Source organism: Panicum hallii, chromosome 8, assembly GCF_002211085.1.
Source record: "Panicum hallii strain FIL2 chromosome 8, PHallii_v3.1, whole genome shotgun sequence".
Taxonomy (NCBI): domain Eukaryota; kingdom Viridiplantae; phylum Streptophyta; class Magnoliopsida; order Poales; family Poaceae; genus Panicum; species Panicum hallii.
In genome coordinates this window covers 22,042,361-22,065,343 of record NC_038049.1, presented here as the reverse complement: position 1 = coordinate 22,065,343, position 22,983 = coordinate 22,042,361, and the positions used below count along the sequence as shown (strand labels likewise).

General features: G+C 45.5%; 1 protein-coding gene across 1 annotated transcript; it reads left to right on the top strand.

Annotated features, from left to right (window-relative positions):
- The first annotated feature begins 18,942 nt into the window (after nucleotides 1-18,942).
- Nucleotides 18,943-22,230, top strand: LOC112901977 (adenylate kinase 4). The gene is made up of 6 exons (XM_025970858.1): nucleotides 18,943-19,178; nucleotides 20,111-20,256; nucleotides 20,344-20,463; nucleotides 20,605-20,772; nucleotides 21,438-21,527; nucleotides 21,874-22,230. Exons 1-6 carry the CDS (start codon nucleotides 19,076-19,078, stop codon nucleotides 21,970-21,972), a joined length of 726 nt encoding a protein of 241 aa, XP_025826643.1. The 5' UTR covers nucleotides 18,943-19,075; the 3' UTR covers nucleotides 21,973-22,230.
- Nucleotides 22,231-22,983: the final 753 nt, after the last annotated feature.

Sequence of the window (22,983 nt, the reverse complement as noted above, 5' to 3'; positions counted from 1 at the left end):
TCTAGTGTTGCTTGGACGTTCAGCACCTGGCTGGAACCTCGAGGAACAATGTGCACATTTAATCGTGCCATTTCCTCGCGCAGATGGTCATCTTTGGGCCCATAGGATTTTCAACTTAAGGCATCGGCTACCACGTTTGCTCTCCCGGGGTGATAATGAATTTCCAAATTGTAGTCCTTGACCAACTCCAACCATCTTCTTTGCCTTAAGTTCAAATCTGGCTGGGTGAAGATATACTTCAGACTCTTATGGTCGGTGTAAATTTCACACTTATTTCCAATCAAGTAATGTCTCCAAATCTTAAGGGCATGCACTACGGCCGCAAATTCCAAATCATGGGTCGGATAGTTCTGCTCATGAGTCTTGAGTTGGCGGGAGGCATATGCAACGACTTTCCCGTCTTGCATCAGCACACACCCTAATCCTTGTCGGGATGCGTCACAATAAATGACAAAATCCCGATGAATGTCCGGTAGGGTCAGCACTGGGGCGGTTGTCAACCTTTGCTTCAGTTCTTGAAAACTTCTTTCACAAGATTCTGTCCAGGCGAACTTCTTCTCCTTCTTAAGAAGTTCTGTTATGGGTCGGGCTATCTTGGAGAATCCCTCAATAAATCTCCGATAGTACCCAGCTAATCCAAGAAAGCTTCTGATTTCACTAACATTAGTCGGTCGCTGCCAGTTGGAAATTGCTTCGACCTTCTCTGGGTCCACTGCTACGCCTTCCGCGGTCAGAACGTGACCAAGGAAAGCTACTCTCTCCAGCCAGAATTCACACTTGCTAAACTTGGCATATAGCCTATGTATTCTCAGCTTTTCCAATACTACCCGCAGGTGTTGCTCATGTTCCTGAATACTCTTGGAGTAGACAAGTATGTCGTCGATAAAGACTACGACAAACTTATCTAGCTCGTCCATGAATACCTTATTCATGAGGTTCATAAAATAGGCAGGGGCATTGGTTAGTCCGAAAGACATTACGGTGAACTCAAACTGCCCATAACGGGTGACAAAAGCTGTCTTAGGGATGTCACTCTCTCTAATCTTGAGCTGAAAATATCCTGACCTCAGGTCGATCTTGGAAAAGTACTTGGCTCCTTTTAGCTGGTCGAAAAGGTCATCAATCCTGGGGAGGGGGTACTTATTCTTGATGGTAACCTCATTCAGTGCCCGGTAATCTACACAAAACCTCATACTCCCATCCTTCTTCTTGACAAACAGAACTGGGGCTCCCCACGGCGACGAGCTTGGTCTGATGAAGCCAATTCGTTGCAGTTCTTCTAGTTGCTTCTTTAACTCTGTCAACTCAGAGGCTGCCATCATATAGGGTCTCTTGGCTATGGGGGAGGTCCCAGGGATAAGGTCAATGACGAACTCTATATCCCTGTCCGGTGGCATACCGGGAAGTTCTTCGGGGAAGACATCTGGGTATTCGTTTACTACCGGGATTCCTTCTAAGGGCTTGGGTTCTATGGTAAACACCATCGGGTTAACCTCACTTTCCCGGGTATGGCAGATTACTTGTACTCCATTGGGGTTTGTTAGGCGTACCACTCTGTCAGTACAGCCGATGAGGCCATTGTGTTGGCTTAACCAATCCATTCCAAGGATCACGTCTATTCCTCTAGCCTTAAGTACTACCAAGTCTGCTAGAAATTCTACCCCACTTAAATTGATCCTTACCCGTGGACAACCTAGTTGACATTTGATGTCGCCTCCAGGAGTCCGGGTTAATAGGGGTGTTTTTAGTAGTACTGTAGGTATTTTGTGTTCTTCCACAAAACTTGAGGATATGAACGAGTACGATGCTCCAGAATCAAATAGTACTGTTGCCAGAGCTGAGTTGACTAGGTACTCACCGAGCACTACACCCTGAGCTCCCTGAGCCTCCTGTGCGTCGATGTGATTGACGCGGGCTCGTCCGAATGATTGCTGGGGATGCTTCATCTGCTGACTGTTGTCGTTGTTGCGGATGGGTACTCGGTTGGCACCGGTCAAGGCTGGTCTGGGTCCATTCACCGTGTTGGAGAAGGCTGATGTAGCCGGCTTATTCTTGGCATAAGGGCAATTGGCAATGAAATGCCCTATCTCACGGCTGTTGAAACAGGCCCTAACATTGTTGTTGTCGGAGGCGACCAGGCTTGCGTTGCTCTGCGGGGCCCTCATGGTATTCTGGCTCCTAAGCTGCGTGTCAGGGGCCCGTGGTCCTGTCACTTGGGACTGAGTCCTATACTACATTGGGGCCTGAGATTTTGGTGCAGTGTAGCTAAAGTTCCTCGGCTTTTGGGAACGGTCCTGTTGGCGGGCCTTACTTTCCAGGAATTTGCGTTTGTTATCCTTCCTCTCTTCGGTTTTGGCCCTTTCCGTAAGGATAGCCTTGTTCATCAGGGTATTGAAGTCTTGATAGATCTGAGGGGTAAGCAAGGTCCGGAGTTCTGGGTTCAGCCCCTTCTTGAACATGTCTTGTTTCTTGTCATCGTCGTTCACTTCCTCCGGTGCATATCGGGCCAACTCTATGAACCGGTGAGTGTACTCTTCCACCGTCATGCTTCCTTGCTGCAGTGCACGGAATTCATCCGCTTTGCGCTTCATGGTGGCCGAAGGGATGTGATAACGGCGAAACTCCTTCACGAATTCCTCCCAAGTGATGGTAGAGGCATCCTCAGCTGCGGCACAATAATTTTCCCACCAGGCTAATGCTGTTCCGGTGAGTTGGTGGGCTGCCAGAAGGACTTTGTCTCAGTCCTGGCATTCAAACGGTTCGAGTTTCCTCTGAATTACTCGCAACCAGTCATCTGCATCCAAAGGGTTGCAAGATCCGGCAAAGGTGGGTGGCTTGGTCCTCAGAAAGGCTGTCAGCTTGTCATTCATGTTCTGCCCTCGTGGTTGCCGGTTAACGAGGGCGTTGGCCAGTGTTTCCAGTATGAGGGTCTGGTTGTGGATTATCTGTGCCAGGTCCCCGAGGGGTGGGGGTGGTGGTAGTTGTTCTCCTCCTTGATTTTCTCCTTGGTTCTGGCTTACTTCCTATTCTCCCTGAGGAAGATTTTGTCCAACAGGCTGCGCTTCGGCACCAGCGGCTGCGGGGTTCCGGCTACGGGAGGCCCTCGCGACGCTTCGGGGAGCCATCTGTTGATTGGGTAGAGTGGGGTTACGATTATGTGATGTTTAAGTTGTTTAATTCGTATATAAGGCAGAATCTACCTCCTGCCAGTAGTCACATAACAAGCAGCACACAACAATCCAGCACATAGCATCACAAACAATAAGCACAAATAACTTCATTACTGCCAGGGGGTACAGCTTGGGGGTAAGACTAGGTCTCGTACTACTCGTCCGGGGTCATGCCTAAGGGCACGACTTAAGCAAAAGGGGCTGGGGGTACATCACTAGGGTGGCGTCGGTTACTTTACTCGCGGGGCGTGCCTTCTTCTGGGGCGGGGGGTGGGAGTAATCCTTGTTCGCCGTTCTCTGGATTCCCATCTGTCAAGGGTTGCGCTGCAGCATCCCTTTCAACGGCGGCAGCAGAACTTTCAGGGTTCTCGGGTGGGGCTTGTGTGTTTCCAAAGAGAGGTCCCCATCCTATGACGGGTGTCCTGAGTAAAACATGGTCTTCTCCAATTGCCGGGACTGGTGTTCCACTTTGGGTCCATTCTTGCATACGCCGGTCTCGGGCCTGCCTGAGGCTCTCTTGGGCGACTGCTTCGCTGCTGACCGCGGCTGCGGCCCTTGCCTCAGCTTGGGCGGCTCGAATCTGCTGCAGTCTCACTGCGAGCTCTGCTTGCTCGACTCGATGGATCTGCTCTCTCAGGAGGTTGGCTTGCTCATCAAAGAGTTGGTCCAAGGCGACTAGATAAGTAGCCACCTGGTACAGAGGGCCTTCTTCGTGGCGACGTCGTTCCAGACTTCTCATGCGTGCTTCCCAAACTGGGGTTCTGATGGCCGGCAGGAAGAACCTCACTGGTGTGGGGGCGAGGTGTTCTTCAAAAATCCGGCAGAAATAACGGAGTGCTTTTCTGATGGCCAAGGGGTAGGCGTCCTGGTGTCTAAACCCTGTGGCAGTCACTCGCCATGGCTGGAAGTCGGGGTAGCGATTGCTCCTGGCGATGACCAGGATCACCCTGCAGCGGAGGGTACCATGGTGTTCGTACTCTCTGCTGTAGTACCTTGGGCGTTCCGTAACGCCAAAGCTTCCCAGGGCGTTGATCAAAAGGCTGGGAAAGCCAGGTGCATCTTGGCAATTGCCCTGGGTCCATCCTTCCTCAGCCATCTGAAACAAGGGCAGGGCAAACAATCTTGCATAGGTACAAAAGGGAGTAGGTAACTTTTATTATTGCAACATGGGGGTACAGTTTTTATGGATACGTGGTTATTAAGGTAGGGTTCTAGCTTGGAGTGCTACTCCTATCATGGGGATTCTTCGTCGATTCTGATAGGGCGCTTCTTTATTGGGAGGCACCGATCCATCACCTCATCTTCGGTCTAAGTACCTTTATCCCAATGGGTTTCCTCGGGTTCCTCTTCTTCCTCTATCCACCCACCTATTCCTCTGCGGTTTTCATATTCCTGCATCTGGGCTTGGAGGGCGGCTAAGGAATACTCGGCGCGTGCGGCTCTTGTCTGTTGTTCCTCCAATTCCTGGGTTGCTTTTTCTGCCCTATGGATTAGCTACTTCAGTTGTGCCACCTGTTCGCGGTAGAGTTCATCCAAGCCGGTAAGGTAGATGGATAGGTGGGAGACCGTATCTTCTAAGTCTTCTTCTTCTCTTCCGAGTCCTCTCATCCGGGCAATCCAAATGCGTCCTCTTCCTTCAGTAGGTGGGAAAAATCCCATAGGAGTCCGTTGAAGGTGGTGCCTGTAGATCACACGCAGTCGTCGCAGGGCTTTACGGGCGGCCTTTCAGTAGGTGTCAGGGAAGCGAAAGCCAGAGGTGGAGATAAACCAGGGGTCCACGTCAGGGTAGCGGGTGCTTTTTCCTACAAAGACCATCATGTCGCACCGAAGGGTGCCCTTGGAGGTGTATTCTCGGTAGGCATGCTCTGGCGGTTCCATGACTCCGATGTGTTCCAGGCTGAGTATTAATAATTTAGGAAGGCCGGGCTCTACGTGGCAGATTCCGTCAACCCATCCATTGTCAGTCATCTGGAACAGGGCAAAAACCAGTGGTGAGTGAAGAGTTAAATCAGAACAAGTCCTGGGGCCTGAAAAAGGGTCTCGCTCCTAGGGTCACGTCCTACGGCCAGCCTACGGCTCTGATACCACCTGAAGCGTCCCCCCATCAGGGAAGACTTAAAAGTGATGCTTTATCAGTCCCAGGAGGCTGATAACACTTTTATTACATCAGATGGTACATCACCGTACAGCTCTACACGGTAATGGCAGTGAAGCGCCACTATCGCGAGGATTACAACTAAAACCCACACTACTACACTAGCTACGAAAAGAGGGTCATCAGAGTCTTGCGCCATGCGGAGTTCCAGCGGTGGCCTTAACCACAGGCAAGACTGGGTGCAGGACGAAACCCTACTCGATGTCTTCGGGGATGTAGTCTGGATCTTCCACTGTAAAAGTAAGAATGGGGTGAGTACAAACGTACTCAGCAAGTCCAATCACACCCACGGAGGGGGTATAACAGAAATCAATGCACAGGACAATCCAAGGATAAGGTTATGGTTCATTTGCGGAAAACTTGGTTGTATGCACAGGTTTGTTTGAAAACATTTCCAAAACAAGTTTTCTAGTACCAAGGAGCACACGATGTTGATCCACACAGGATCCAAGTTTTAAACTGCTACCGGACTCCCCGTCCGCCGTAGCACACGGCACAACTGCCGGACACTTTTCAAACAACTCACACCAGCCCAACCATTCCCGGAGAGAAACACTAGTTGTGTGACCACACCATAACTTGCCCAATACCGTGGGCACAGCAATTCGAATAGATTTTAACTCTGCAGAGGTGTGCAACTTTACCCACAGGTGGGGTACCACAGCACGATCACCTTAGTGTCGGTGCAGATCCCAACAAAGCCATTACCCACCTTAGCTAGACCTGACTAGCCACCATGGGATCCATCAAGGGGTCATTCGACCTATCTCCGAGGTTTAACCGGGGCATAAGTCACATAGAGCTTATCCCTTCTCCTTGATCACCCATTGCTCTCAGCTCTCCTGATGGCTACCAGACTAACTAGTGGGATTTATGCTAAGCCGTTGCCCACACAACGGTCAAGTGGTTTGCACGACAGGAAGCTAGGTGAGATGACACATCAACTCGGTCCTTAGGGGTGACAAGATGGATATCTCCCTTCCTCGCTCAACCACACAGGTATGAGCACACCAACGGCAATTCACACTGAAATGCCATCCATCCCGTCTGACTCGTCTTTCAAAACCATATTTTATCCCTCCCACACATGCACACATTTTCTTTATAAAACCCGGTGGTCAAGGAACGGTTATCACAAATCAAGGGTGGCTATTCTACCATGTTTTCAGCAAGCAAAACCATGCAATTTTATAAAACAGGCCACTGGGTTGTGTTTATAAAAACTAGGACAGAAACATGCATCAAAGGGCGGGATTGAACTTGCCATCATCAAACCCCTGCGGGAGGTCTTGATCGAAGCACTGTCCCTCGGGCTCGGGGTTGCAGAACTGGTCCTCGTTCGCTTGGTCACAGTCGGGACCTTCCTCGTTCACTCCGTGTCCTACGACGCAAACAATTATACACACAATCAAGCGAAAGAACTAAAAGCTTTCATCGTTGAGCTTGAATCGGAAATAATTTAGCTACGGAGATAGGGGTAATATTTTTGGGTGGTTTCTTAATGGCATGGTTAGAACTATACTAGAAAGGGCGTGGTAAAGTTTCGGGTCGATCGGAGCTCGTTTGGCGCATAAAATGACGAGCTAAAGAGGGTTCAGGGGTTAAACAGGGGTCTAAGGGCTTATTCGTAATTATCTGGAGGGAGTAAGGGCCTATCTGCGAATCCTAGAAATACTCAGGCTATGCTAAAGGATGTCGGTTATATTTAGGTTTATGGAGGGGTTCGGTATTAATAGAAGGAGCAGGGTTTCTTTTGCAAAAAGGAAATAAATGGGAGGGGAAAGGTTTTATAGGAAATAGAGGGAGAGGGGGGGTCTTTGGACAAAATTGCCCTTCTCCTTCCTCTCCCCCGCACAGAATAGAGGAGAGGGGTGGGGGTGCCGGCGGCGGCACAATCCGGCGGCCCGGGGCTCGGTGGCGGCCCGGGGGTGGGGGAAAAGGGAGGGGGAAGCGAGGGGAATTGGTTCGCGGCCTCACCTCGGGCCGGGGCGGCGTGTGGAGGCCGGTCGACGGCGAGCAGCGGGCGGCGGCAGTGCGGTGTGCGGCGGCGGCGCTACGGCTTGGGGCGGGAGGCCGTGTGCGGGTGCCGAGCTCGGAGGCGGGGTGGGGGCCCTTTTATTGGCGGCTAAAGGCGGTGTGGCGGTGGTGGCCGGTGAGGAGGCCGGCGAGCGGTGCGGAGCTCCTTAATGGCGTCTTCGTCGTGACACGTGGGGAAACGCTGTGCGAACACCGGGGCGATGGCGCGAGCGGCGAGGGCGGAACGCCAGCGGCGGGCGGCGCGGCACGCGCGGGGACGGGCGCGCGCGTGCGCACGTGAGAGCAGTGGCTGGCTGGGCGCCAGCGGCGGGCAGCGTGGCGTCGTGGCTCGGCCGTGCGCGCGCAAGCGACGGGCGGCACGGCGGGCAGCGCGGTCACGCGGTGCGCATGCAGGAGCCAGGCAGGAGGAGGTGGCGTGGGCTGAGCAGCGCTCGGGAGCAGAGGAAGGGAAGAGGAGAAGGGAGGGAAAAGAAGAAAGAGGAGAAGGAAAAGAGGGAGAGAAAAGAAAAGAGGGGAAATGAAATGAGAGAAAAAAAAGAAAAAGAAAAAGAAAAACAAGACAAAGAAAAGAGGAGGGGATCACGTCGGCGCTGATCGCGGCGGTGATCGCGCGTGGGCGGCAGGCCACCGAGCGGCGCTGGATGGGACGGCGACGAGAAAAAGTACGGCCATTGTGTAGGGGGCTGGGTCCGCAGCGGGGGTCGAGTGTCTAGTCGGCGAAGAGTCCGAGAGGCGATTAGGGTTTCAAGGTTTTGAACAAAATACCTTAGCGCGTAATTTAATTTGGTAAATTTTTCAGGGCGTCACACTCGCTGTCGACCCGACGCCACACCACCCCTCAGCCCCAACCAAGAGCACCAGCCGCACTACATCATCCTGCAAAAGTGACCCAGCCACTCCTTCACTGCCCTCGGACACCCCAGCTAGCAGAACGCCATGCCACCATCGCCGCCGGTGAAAACCCGAGCCGCCCCACCGTCGACGACCCCCTTCCACCCCACCTCCGGCCAAATTAGGTACTGCAATCGCACCCCCACATCTCCACGGTGCTCATGCGTGTCTTATCCGTCCACGTTCGCTGGCCCCTCGCCAGGAACATGAGCACGCCGTCACGACCGCCGCCAATCCTCGCCGCCGGCCGTGCTCCACCACTTCTCCTGGTGCACATCACCTACCATTGAGAACGGCAGGTCATGTAGGTCGTGTAGGACCTATTCCTTCCCGCCAAGAACCTCGCCGCCAGTGAGAACACACCGGACAGATACGCCAGCTGCCGTCGTGGTCTGTCAAGGATCCAATTGCAATTTAACTTTCTGTTTTAAGAACCCTTATGCTTAAACCCGAGGGCCTCTCTGTAAACTCATCTTTCAGTTCTTGTTTATAAAGGCTGTCAAATTGTAAAATCCATAGAAATTTGTAGAAAAATCCAAAAATTGCCAAACCAATTTTATTGGAATCTAGAAGTATAATTCTACAATTTTGTTAATAAAGTCTGGTCTGAAACTAAATAATTTTTGATTCATTTTAAACTCTAGCAAAAAGGGTATCATGGGCACAACTTTTGCATACAAGCTTATCTTCTTGTGATTTTTGGTGTGTAACCTGGTTATGTGATGAATGAACTTGTGTGCAATTTCCAACTATAGTACTGAACTCTAGCTTAAGTTAGTTTAAACTATTGCAAATTAAGTTTGAAAAGGGTTTGAATTTAATTAAGCATACTACTAAAGGCTTTATACCTAGATCTTTTTACCATGTGATGATCTACAGTAGAATAGTCCATAGTAAATATTTCAGGATTTTACAACACTGTTTTACTTAAAGTTTGCATTTAAACTTGAAGTGTGAACTAAAATTCAAATACCCTAATTTGTATTTTCAGAAAATTATGAAAAATTCATAATAAGCCTATCCACTTGAAATAAGCTTATCCACAAAAATTCAAGGTCAGAACCTTTATGGTTTCTAAAATAAAAATCAAACTTGTCAAATTACTTCAAACTAATTCCATTAATATAACCATAAATTAAGTGTAAATAGTAGCTTTGGATCCAAACCCCCCCTTGTTTCATGAGTTTATGTTTGTTAATTTGTTGGATTGCAACTTTATTGTGAAGTAAAATCCTTAACTCAAGAACCATCTAATCAAATCATTGTATACCATGTAGAGTCAACGACACTCGACTATGGAGACTACGAGCTAGTCCCAGAAAACGAGCAAGGATTTTCTTAAGATCCTGCGAACGTCGCCGAGACTATAATTGAAGCCCCGAACCTAAGTTCGGAAGTCTCTGACACCACTGACCCTAGCCCTGCTCAAGAAGGCAAGCCCCGGTGCATAACCCAGTATTTAATTTACTACAATTTTATACTTATATATTATATCTTGAATTAAGTCTAGGAGTTGAAATGGAACCCTAGATGCATGAATCCTAGGAACCTATGTATTGTGCCTGAGTCCATATCGAGTAGATGCTCTGCTAATAGGACCGGCAGAAGTCGGGTGATTTCCTGTCACTCGCGCGATGTAGTAGTTGAATGTTTACTATTCTGCAGTCACTATAAGGATCATGGACGAGGTCATGTACAGTATCATGACTCAGAAGGTTACCCCGTCTGTGTTGATAAAAGTTGATAAGGTCGCAGTGTGTGGTAGTGGTGGCTAAGCGTTTGAAAGTACTAGCCACACGCCACGAAATATGGTAAAGCGGTAAGCCTAGTAACCAATCAGCCAAAGGAGTGGACATACCTCCCCCCACCCGTAATTTGGTTTTTCTCACGCACCGACGTGCGGGAGTACGTTCCGCACAGCGGACAGGAGTACGGTCATGTAGTCGTGCTATAGACGTATGTCCTGCACAATTGGTGTGCGTACGGTCCTACAGTCGCTTGTGGTGGCCCTATTCCACGAGTCGTAATGAAAGGCAAACGGTTGCTTCGGAACTATCGTTGGATGTTCCAAGCGTGTGAGTTAGGTTTGCCTTGCAAGGTTTGAAAATTTGATTCAGAATCGTCCATTTCTCGTGGAGATTGAGACTGCTTATTCCTTCTGCCACATAGAGTAGGAATAGTAACCTTATGGAATAATCTGGATGGACGTTAACCTCTACCTCATTTTTCTAGAATAGGTGCTTACCTAGAATGGTTAATGAAACTAGAATCTGAAAGCTAAAATATAAAAGTAGCTCATACTCTTTGTTGCTTTTCAGCTGAAATTAAAGTTAGAACCATTACAAACCAGCATAAGTCTAGCTACATAGCTAAGTATACCATGACCCGGTTAAGTCTTGCTGAGTATTATTATACTTAGTCTTGCTAGTGAATTTTTTAGGTATGACCCTTGAGAACCCCACGGATAGCCCTGCATGGCCAACCTTTGTTCCGTTTGGCTGGTTCGTGGAGTGGGATCCGTCCCCGGCTGGCAGTGACCATCCTGAATGACGCCATGCTTCGGGCTGAGTGTGGTGTCAACTTTCGCGACGTGTGTAGTCGCGTGTTAATTTTCTTCCGCTGTGCACTTGACAAGCATGTTTAGCTTGTCGTTTTAAACAATGTTTGTTTATTATCTTAAGTTTGAAACAGTTTGTAATAATGTTTAATATTTTGTGAATTTAAAGTTGATGAGCTGTTGTGCTGCTGTAAACTCACCTTCATGCAAGGTAAACCTGCTTCGATCCTGTTGAACCGTGGTTGCATCAGGCGGAGACCTGACAGACCAACGAGTTGTTCCGCTTGAAGTGCATTGAGTAAGTATCAGCTGTATAGCGATGACTAACGCACTTGAGCTGGAATAATTCAGGCGGTTATGCCGCAGGCTGGATACAACACGACTCCCCGCGACCAAGGTTTGATTTGAGCGATAATTTCAGGCGCTTTTTGGTGAAGTTATTTGTTCAACCATTTTTTCAGGCAATTCATCCCGAAAAGAGCGGTTTTCTAATTTTTGAACTAATTTGCCCATCTTAACAATCAAACCTTTACCGCCATATATTGCATGCCATGATTCTTTGGATCTTTTATTCAAAACCTTGAGGATTTGGATTCAAGGCTCGGGGGTTGCGAGGACACGTGTCATCAACGACTTATTTTTCAAATCTTTTGGAAGATAAGGATAGAAGACTCAAGACTAAATTGACCCTCCACCTGATTCTATGAGTCAATCTAAGGCTCGGGGGCTACTCCGTATGGAGTACGAGTTCAATCACACCACATATAAAAGATGATTTAACAAACTAATTGGGGCATGACACCTCACAGCCTCGATGTAGCCAAGAAAGTACTCGAAAGACACCTTCAAGATGGAGTTTGGGAGAACTCGAAGAGGCCTTCAGAAGTACTCAGACGCCTGTAGTACTTGACTACGAAGAGCTCGGGGGCTTGTCAGACCCGGTCCCACGGGACTGTGCATATAGAATACATATCCTAGGATAAGGGATGGGATATGGCCCACGCTCTACATCTATTGTAACTACTCATAGCATAGTAGAACTACTCAAACAGTAGTAAAACTAGTAGGAGACGGTAGGAAACTACCCGAAAAGTATTCGGGTAGAACTCCTGAGCTTGTATCCGACTAGGACTGCCATGTAACCCTATCCCCCCCAGACTATATAAGGATGGACAGGGACCCCCTCCAAACATCAGATCACCCGATCACCATTTAAGGCAATACAGACCACACATGATGTAGAGTATTACGCCCTCGGTGGCCCGAATCTGTCTAAACTTTGTGTTTCTTGAACCTTCAAGTTCCTGATCTCGGCGACACCATACCTACAAACTCACCATCTCAGGGGTATCCCTTGGTGGATATGGTGGTAAAACACCGACAGGGTGCTGAAGAGACCTCCATGTACTTATGACATCTTCAAGGGCGAGCTAGGAGTGAACATCGAGGCTGTCTGGATGGGAGTTCCCATCGGTTGATACACTTGTGTCTGGAACAGATAAGGCGGCATCGGATAACCTCCAGCGCCAGCCTGTGCTATGTTGGGCCGTTGCGGTTGAGTGCCGACGCCTAATACTGCAATGCTTCTAGCTCTAGCCTCTGCTGCGGTCGATGACTCCTGTTGAGAGTAGCATGGCCCCTTATAGCCCATCTGCATGCCGCTAGTGATTGTCTCTCTGACAGCATTCTAAACTGGGTTCATCAAGATGCTTGACTGATTGATCATTGCGTGGTGCATAGCCTGGTCAAACATCTCTAGAAACTTAGCCGAGTCTTCGGTGACCATGATTTCTCTCGGCTTTGGGAAGGCCGTCTTCTGTATGGTGATGAGGACATCACTTGCATGGATACGACCATATTAGTACCTTCTTTTCCAAAGGTGAATCAACTCTATATCAAGATTAAATTTGATACATTTGAACAATTAATGCTGCACTATGATTTCGTTGCATTCTCATTTTGAGAATTAGTTGACTGGATAAAGCCGTGTGTGGAAATTACATGGAAAACACGGAGGACCAAAGAAATTGATTGGGGACCAAGCCCAAGTCATTCCAATATTCTCCACCAGGCCACCACATCACTTTTGGTGCAAGGAAAGGAAGAGTCCAAATCCAACATGTTTTGGATATTGGATTCGGACTGCAGGACAGAACCAAGTTGTAACGGCTGCCACGACTTCATACGGACTCCGATCGGTTGATACGCCTGTGTCTGGAATAGATAAGGCGGCATCGAATAACCACCAGCGCCAGCCTGTGCTATGTTGGGCCGTTGCAGTTGAGTGCCGGCGCCTAATACAGCAATGCTTCTAGCTCTAGCCTCTGCTGCGGCCGATGACTCCTGTTGAGAGTAGCATGGCCCCTTATAGCCCATCTGCATGCCGCTAGTGATTGTCTCTCTGACAGCATTCTGCACTGGGTTCATCAAGATGCTTGACTGATTGATCATTGCGTGGTGCATAGCCTGGTCAAACATCTCTTGAAACTTAGCCGAGTCTTCGGTGACCATGATTTCTCTTGGCTTTGGGAAGGCCGTCTTCTGTATAGTGATGAGGACATCACTTCCATGGATACGACCATATTAGTACCTTCTTTTCCAAAGGTGAATCAACTCTATATCAAGATTAAATTTGATACATTTGAACAATTAATGCTGCACTATGATTTCGTTGCATTCTCATTTTCAGAATTACTTGACTGGATAAAGCCGTGTGTGGAAATTACATGGAAAACACGGAGGACCAAAGAAATTGATTGGGGATCAAGTCCAAGTCTTTCCAATGTTCTCCACCAGGCCACCACATCACTTTTGGTGCAAGGTAAGGAAGAGTCCAAATCCAACATGTTTTGGATATTGGATTCGGACTGCAGGATAGAACCAAGTTGTAACGGCTGCCACGACTTCATACGGACTCCGATTGGGGAGTTCTTGGACTTCACGGAAAGCTTATAAAGTCTACTTTCATATGGATCTGGACTCATGTCCATATCTTCTCCAAGGCGGCCGTAATCATTGATTTACTACAAAGACCTTTTCTGTCCACGATGCTGCGTCACCTGATTTTGGCCCGATGGGGCGTGTATCAAGTGGGGCCCAAAAGGGCGCGTCCTAGGGTTTGTTCCTGATCTTTCGATGAGAGGCATGGAATAACTCAATTGATAGAGGAGACAACGTTCACGGCCCGACTACAGCCTTCCAAGGATGCTGAGCCTTAGCAATCGATACACCGAATCTCAATTATGGTGGGGTTCCGAAAACAAGTGGATGGGCGGCTGGATCAGCACGCGCGTCTACAAGGAAGTAGCAAAATCTAAACTTGCATCTAACAAAACCCAGTCTGTTTGTGGTGGCTATGGAGGTAGGATGACCAGGACGTGGTGGAGGTCGTCCCTAAACCCTAGGACGCGCCCTTTTGGGCCCCACTTGATACACGCCCCATCGGGCCAAAATCAGGTGACGCAGCACCGTGGATAGAAAAGGTCTTTGTAGTAAATCAACGATTGCGGCTGCCTCGGAGAAGATATGGACATGAGTCCAGATCCATATGAAAGTAGACTTTATAAGCTTTCCGTGAAGTCCAAGAACTCCCCAATCGGAGTCCGTATGAAGTCGTGGCAGCCGTTACAACTTGGTTCTGTCCTGCAGTCCGAATCCAATATCCAAAACATGTTGGATTTGGACTCTTCCTTTCCTTGCACCAAAAGTGTGGTGGCCTGGTGGAGAACATTGGAAAGACTTAGGCTTGGTCCCCAATCAATTTCTTTGGTCCTCCGTGTTTTCCATGTAATTTCTACACACGGCTTTATCCAGTCAAGTAATTCTGAAAATGAGAATGCAACGAAATCATAGTGCAGCATTAATTGTTCAAATGTATCAAATTTAATCTTGATATAGAGTTGATTCACCTTTGAAAAATAAGGTACTAATATGGTCGTATCCATACAAGTGATGTCCTCATATAGCCTCTTCTTTCCTGGTGGAGCTAAAAGTCCTAAGGCATGCTTGTTGGTATTCCTCCAAGGCCTTCCGCAATAGCTGCTTCTGAGTATCGTTAAGGTCCTCCATGGTGACGTTGATGACGTTTCCGTGTCCACCTCCCTAGGCTTCAGGATGGTCATGTCGAAGTTGTTGTCATGTCCCACCGGGCGTGCCAAAAGCGTGTTGACGCAAAAAAACGTCGGCCGGTTTCCCGCATGACCCCACACGAGCACCTGGGAGATTTGATTTCCTCTAGCCCAGGCTCCAATTAGCTTCACGTAGGTGCAAGGCATGCTGGTCAATTTGACCTAAAATTGACAAGGAATAAAGCAGCATAAATATCAATGTATCTACTGGTGTTCTGAATCTTTCCGTAGGATATATCGGCTAGAGGTCCGATACGGGTCAAGCAGCAATCATTAGAGTCAGCCAATTCGATTGTGGAGGTAGTATTAATTTTACTTAACAACGCCCTGTAACAACACCTAGATCTAGATCTGATGGGCTGTGCTTGATGCGGCAGATGAAGAACAGTGATAATAATAGTAAAAGCTGATAGATAATTTGGATCTAAGCTGGATAAAAACTAAACTAAACAAGACTAAGTAAATTAACCTTGCAAAGACTAGCAAATATCGATAACCGGTGAATAAATAGATCAAGAAAAAAGTGACACGCCATCAATCAAAGACCCAATTTACTCGGTAAGATGCGGAACTTACCAGCAAGCCGGAGATTGAAGCGATGCAGCCCTGCTAACCATAAGAACTCGTTGAAGAAAAGAAAAAGCTACGAAGTTGCCGACAAAGAAGAAGTAATTTTTATATTTGATTGGATGTGTGTTTGATTACAAGCCTGTAGGCCCAATATTTATAGCCTAAGCTATGACTCCTGGTCGATCACGATATTACATAATTTGACTAAAAACGAAAATAATCCTTCTAAAACAAAACGACTCGCACAAGACTCGGACTCTACATAATATCTTGCTGATATAATCCGTCAACACCAATCTTGCTCCATCGGCTGTGATGCCACACTGGCCAATCAGCCAAGCTCCTTTGTTTCAACATCGGCAAGCTTCCATCGACTACTTGCCTTACCTCATCATTGGCTCGACACGTGCCAAAAAATGGTGTCAACAAAAATGTGTTTTATAGCTTAAGCATATTGTCCTACATTTGTACCTAGTAAACTCTTTTACACCATGCCATCCTTTGGGAAAATATCAATAACGATACCCTGATACTCCCTGGGTGAAATGCTATAACAGTATATCCGTACACTTGTGGATTTATCTTTGAATGTTAAGAAAGAAATACCAACAACTCACCAAAAACGCCTGGCACACAGGCTGTTGTTGCGGTGCCATCAAGGGAGGAGAAGAAACAAGTGGGTCAGCCACGGCCAGCGCAAGGCAGCCCACACCGACCAAGACAAAAGGGTAGGGCAAAGGGTGGAGATGATGCGGAGTAGATGGAGGAAAGGAGCGCATCTTGATCCACCGCCATGTGGGAGCGCCGTCGGGCGGCGGTGCTTCTTCATGAGATGAGTGAGCATGACGTGAGCGCATGATTCGTCCCTGGTATCGGGAGGAGCGGGCTCAGTCCCACGCGGTTTGGCTGGGTTTGGCTTAAAACCCTTCCAACCCCCACATTGGCAAATGCACTTTTTGCGTATGATGCGGATTTTTTTCCCACATATGTTTGCTCCCTTGGTTGATGGGGTTTTGGCCCCAATCCCCATTGATCTCCGCCTATCCAAATGAAGCCTTAGTCTTGTTAGATTTAATTGGACATTAGCCCATTTATATCCAATTAAATCAATAAAATTAAAAGACTCATGATTAACTCTAGTAAGTTACAAAGCAATTAATCCCATATGATAAAATGAGGAGGATCCTCACCAATTTAATAGGTGGACTGTGCACCTCCTATAAGTTGGAAAAAGATAGGTGTGCCACGTGCAATCTCATTGGCGAGGTGAGGCGAGGCGAGGGCGTACATGCCGCGCGGAGCTGGTTGAACATACGGTAACTGATGTTTTAACATCTAGGTGCACCCTCTCCTCTACTCCTGTGCACGCTACCTCGCATCACAATCCTCTGCCCGCATAGAGATTGTGAGAATAAGCCTCCAGAACTCATCCACTGCTAAGTTCCTGCTCGGTATAGGCAGGTGATGGGGTTTTTAGGAACACACTCGCTTGCACGGCTGCTCGCCGTGAACGACTACTTCACCTACGTCTCAAAGGCCGTTCATTGGACTGCACTGCACACATCTTTCTACATCAACCAATACGACAATATTGAAAAAGCTCGATCAAAATATTGACCGATTTAAGTAACAACGCACTCGGTGCCTCCGGTACCAGCCCCACTAGTGGTACATTATAATTTTGTTGTTCATGCTTTTGCTCCTATTTACTAGGCTTTTAAACATGAACATATTCACATGATTTGTCACAAGATTACTAAACAGTATCATAATTTACATTATTGTTCATTTTAGAACTGAAATATGTCATAAAATGCCTTTATTTCTAACAAGTCTAACCTACAATGTTGTGAGCTTTTATATACCCTATGCTACGTATATAGGTTGGTACCCGCCGCTGCCCCTTATTTGCGTAGTCCGCCCGGGCTTCACCGGTGCATCCCATTCTTTGCTCTTTGGCTATCTTTTTGCATGTTATTTACCCGCTAGTAAATATAATATTGTTAGATTTGTACTACAAATATACTTTTTTATAAGTACAATTTGTATCATATAAATTTTGATATCATTAACGTAAACATTGATCAAAGAGTTTTTCTAATGAAATAAGATACATTTCTTTATCTATTACTAAAGCATGTAACATTTCCATCTGAAATTTTGGTTTGATCGAACATCTCACCGATACGATGGACCCGACGTGTATATGACGAGAATTGAACAACTATATACTAGATTGTAACCTAAAAATGAATGTGAAATTCAACGAAATCCGTGTTGAAAAAATTATCGCAAAAAAATATGATTTGTACAGGATCTTCTACCATGGCAACACATGGGCATATTAGCTGGTCAAAATCAACCACGGTCTGTATAAACTTTCGACTGCAGGAACGCATGGGCATATTTGCTAGTTATTAAAAAAGGTACCAATTGGTGCGAAAAGGAAAATAAATCTCAAAACTTACATAGTACAAACTTAAACTAATACTCTCTCTGTCCACAAATATAAGCATTTCTATGTTTGTCCCAAAGTAAATATTTTAAAATTTAACTATTAATAACAAGAAATTATAAAGGTTCTCCACAATATGCTTGTGATGCATGGAAACAAAACCTTAGAGTGAGTAATGGGCATCGACCTGCTAGAGATATTATAAGTATTTTAAGCTACTTTGTTTGTGAGTTATGTAAATACTATCTATTTTGTTTGTGATATACTTTACTATTATAAGTATTTTAAGTATAATTTAACTTTTTGTATGTTTGCAATAAATTTTTAAATGAGACGAATGACCGAACTTGTAAGAAAAAGTCAACAGCATAAATATTTTGATACGGAGGGATAGTTAGAGACCCACGTCAAATAAAATAACATTGCTTCTCTTCTCTAACACCGAGGTGAGCTGTGAGCACAAGCAAAGATCACTTAAATAATTTTTAATGGGATGAGCGGGTGCAAGTTCTTGCCCTGCTCCAGATTTTCTTGACATCGTCTGCGTGTGGAGTGATGTCCTAATCCTATCTTTTCTTTTTAGGCATCACTCAAAGCACATATTGTGGAGGATCTAACAAAGTAAAAATAAAATAATGTTCCTACATCTATTGTGCAACCAAATATCACACTATGTAACTTTCTATTCGAAATAATTTATTTTTATAAATATTATTAGTCAAAGTAGTATACTTAATACCATATCAATATTCGTATAAAGTGCTTATGTTTGTGAACGGAGGCAGTAAATCTCAGAAAGAACTCTAGACCAATTTTTCGCTTCCAAACAGTGAGCAGCCGAATTTGAACGGTCTGGACGTTTTGTTTTGACACAGAAACGTCGCCGGATTCCGTTCCATATACCACCTTTCTAGAGTCCTGATTTTTTTTTTAACACCTGGAGTCCTAAGTTGTGCGTAAGCATCGTGGCCACCGCCGGCCGGTCGTCACATCACAAAAGCCCAGCAAAACCCCAACGAAATCCAAGTGCGCGAGCGCAACACAGCCCGTAACCCATCCACCCACCCTCCGACCCCGAGCTCGAGGAAAGCGAGGCGAGAGCTCACGGCGGCGATGGCGGCAAACCTGGAGGACGTGCCGTCGCTGGATCTGATGCACGAGCTGCTCCGCCGCATGAAGTGCAGCTCCAAGCCCGACAAGCGCCTCATCCTCATCGGTGCGTCCGCCTGCCCGCATATCCCTTTTCCTCTTGTTCCTCTGGTCTCTGCGCGTGCGCGGGTCAAGATCCGGTTGTGAGCCGGGAGATCCCCCGCTTTTGCCTCCGAGGATTGGTCTAGGCTATAGATCCGGGCGGCCTTTTGGTTCCCATCTGGGCACCTCGGGTCCTTCCGTCATTGTTTGTTCGTCAAGTATGGTAGTTGACTTTACCTGTTTTCTACCTCCGCTTGCGCGCGCTTGATGACTAGTTGGTGGAGAATCCGTAGCATTTGTTGTGGAATCATGCTCAAATTGCCTCCATAAGTTTCGAATTGAGAAGCTATCTTTATTTGAATTGCGGTTGATGGGATTGAGTGTTAAGTCTCAGCAATGTTTGTAATTCTGAAGAAAATCTCATACTCTTAATCTTGATAATGTGTTTATTTAGGATATTGTCCCTGCAATGTGCAACATTCTGAACAAACTTTCATCTTTGTGCTAGTGTTTAGACTCTTCACGCATAACTTAAAAGTGTGTGTGGTTCAAGAATAAATAGGTGATATAATTATGATAGCAAAATAAGAACGTTTCTGTGCAGAAAACCTCCTAGGGAGTGGCTGCAGACTTGAATTGAATGATTACTAGTTAGATCTGATAACTGTGGGGATCTTTTTTCTAATGATGCCACTGCAAGTAAATTGAACTAATAACCATGGGTGAAGTTTTTTTTGTTTGGACAGAATAGATGCAATGTGAAGAAACTGCTAGCAGATTGGTGGCACATATTGAACAATTAAGATATCTTTCTTTACCTTATTTTAGTTGAGCTTTTACTTGGATTCATATGCAACAAGTTCTGTGATCTTTATGATTCTACATCTTCCTTGTGGGATTTTATTTTCAGAGGATCTTTATTCCAGCGTTTTAAAATGGGTTCTCCTGATGTTTTAGGTCCACCGGGATCTGGCAAGGGAACACAGTCTCCTCTTATTAAAGATGAGTATTGCTTATGCCATTTAGCCACTGGTGATATGTTGAGGGCTGCTGTTGCTGCTAAGACTCCTTTGGGAGTTAAGGCAAAAGAAGCAATGGACAAGGTATTAAGACAATGGGCATACAAAGGACGAATTAATGGCCATAAAAAATGTTCCATGACTAATATTTGCTCAATTCCTGTTTGTTAGGGAGAGCTTGTTTCTGATGATTTGGTTGTTGGGATTATTGATGAAGCCATGAAGAAACCTTCATGCCAAAAGGGATTTATTCTTGATGGGTTCCCTCGCACTGTTGTTCAAGCTCAAAAGGTGAGATTATTGGAATTTGAACAAATTGTTGATTAAAATGGACGTATGTTAGTGAGTTGATTCAATTCTTTATGAGTAGAATATGAACCCATGTTGCAAACATAGTTTTCTCTTACTGTTTTCATTAAATGTTTTCTCCAGCTTGATGAGATGCTGGAAAAGAAAGGCACTAAGGTCAACAAGGTTCTTAATTTTGCAATTGATGATGCAATTTTGGAAGAAAGAATCACTGGACGATGGATCCATCCGTCCAGTGGTAGGAGTTACCACACAAAATTTGCACCCCCCAAGGTTCCTGGCGTTGATGATGTAAGTCCTATACAGACCATGCCTAGTTCCATATCATTTCGGTGGTTACTCTAATTTAAATTTTGTCTGGTATGCTAATACTATGGCAATGGTTTGGTGTTTATTTATTCAAATCTGCATAATGTTTATCCATTTATGATATTTAATTTGCCAAACAAACTATTATAAGTTCCATTCTATGTGTATTTACTACAATTATTTTGGGAAGCTATGCTAATACTATGACATTGTGTTTGATGGTTCGATCTACATAAATAATTCATATGATGTTATTGTACTTCGAGTCTGCAAAATCTTATTTGTTTGCTTATGATGTTGAATTTGCCAAGCAAACTGTTATAGGTTTGTTGGTAATAATAAAGCTGCAGATGTTATAATACTTCTAATGTTTTGTTTGCTTTATGAGTGCACTTGGGTTAGGTCACCATTATTTTTACTATACATGCATCTTCTCCATAAATATCATACTACTATTCGTTTCTATCCATTGATCACATTATTCCCATACATTTCATTGAAGTCTACTGATCTTGTTGATATCGCTTACAAGAATCAATGATTCTTATCCAGCGTTAGTGCAGCTAATCTAAGGTTCCTCTTCTGACATAATGTCTTCCTTGCTCCCAAAGTCTTGTTAATCATTCCATATGTTGCCTTTTCGTTAGGTCACTGGAGAACCACTGATTCAAAGGAAGGATGACACAGCTGAGGTTTTGAAGTCTAGGCTTGAAGCTTTCCACAGACAAACTGAACCGGTATGCTACTCTCTCAAATGTATCAATGTTTTTTACAGTCTTAATAACACTTGAGTTCTTCTCGTCTATATTTCCCATTTTGTGTACTATTATAATTGTTTGCTAACCTCAATTCTTTGATTATTTTATGGGATAAGTACTGTAGTTATGGAAACATTTTTGTCATGATGATTGTAATGTTTTGCACTGAGTTCATTTGACTCCATTTGGAGACAGCTGAGATTTTGCATTGTCTTGCATCTTCTGGTAGTTAAAGATTTGAATAGTTGAATTTTGCTGCTTGTCTTTGTTACGGCTATGCTTTTACGAGTCACATATCTTTATTTGACCGATTTTTTTCCACCAGGTGATTGACTATTACTACAAGAAGGGCATAGTGGCGAACCTTCATGCCGACAAGCCACCGAAGGAAGTGACTGCTGAGGTCCAGAAAGCCCTATCTTGACGTGCCACCATTTTGGAGATCAAATTGAGGAACTCTAATTAGATCTTATGTTGTAGAGGTCCAAATTGATACTGACATGCCAAGACTTAGAGTTCCTATTTCTTTTCATCTGACACTGATCAGATAATGAGCAGAGTGAACTTCACCAGTTTTTTTTTTCTTTTGTAATAATCTTCAGCATGATGGGACACAATGTTTTGTACCAATGCTATGACAGTGAGTTCACCCTTTCGAATTTTGACAGACTCCTTCAGTTTACTGCCGGTGCACACGTGACGAACTGGTTACTGTCATTGCCTACCTGGAGAAGTCCAGGCAATTGGTTTTATTATTTGCATAATTTCTTTCTTCTAGTTCCTATTATGTGATCGGCCATGATGCTACCTGGAGCTCCATGGCAATAAGGATCTGTTTGGCATGGTTACAACTAACTCTGGTGTAGAGCTAGCCAAATAGGCTGACTCCAATTTTATGGAATTGGTAAAGCTTTTATTTTGGAGCACCCTTCTTACAACTTCGTGGGCCTTGAACTAAACAGCATCTATATCCATGACATTTGTGGCGAATTAACGTTCAAATTGGACGTGCGAAAAAGCCTGGACTTGCACCTCTCCAGTTCGAGCTACCAGCTTGTCAAATTTTATGTAACTTGCGATTTTATTTGCTTCTGATCATTTAAACTTAGATTGTCAGCAGATGTCACGCAAAGGTAAAAGGCCCAGTAGTAAGAATAAGGGGGTGTTTGGTTTCAGAACACTAAATTTTAGCTCTGTAACATCAAAAGAAATCTTATCATTTAGGAGTATTAAATAAAATCTAATTACAAAACTTATTGCAGAACCTCTAAGCTAATTTGCGAGACGAATCTAATGATATATTAATTTATGATTAGCAGATGATTACTGTAGCAAATCATGGATTAATTAGATCGTCCCGTGAATTAGCACAGATCTCTGATAAGTTTTGTAAATAGATTTTATTTAATCCTTTTAAATGATAAGATTCTCATTT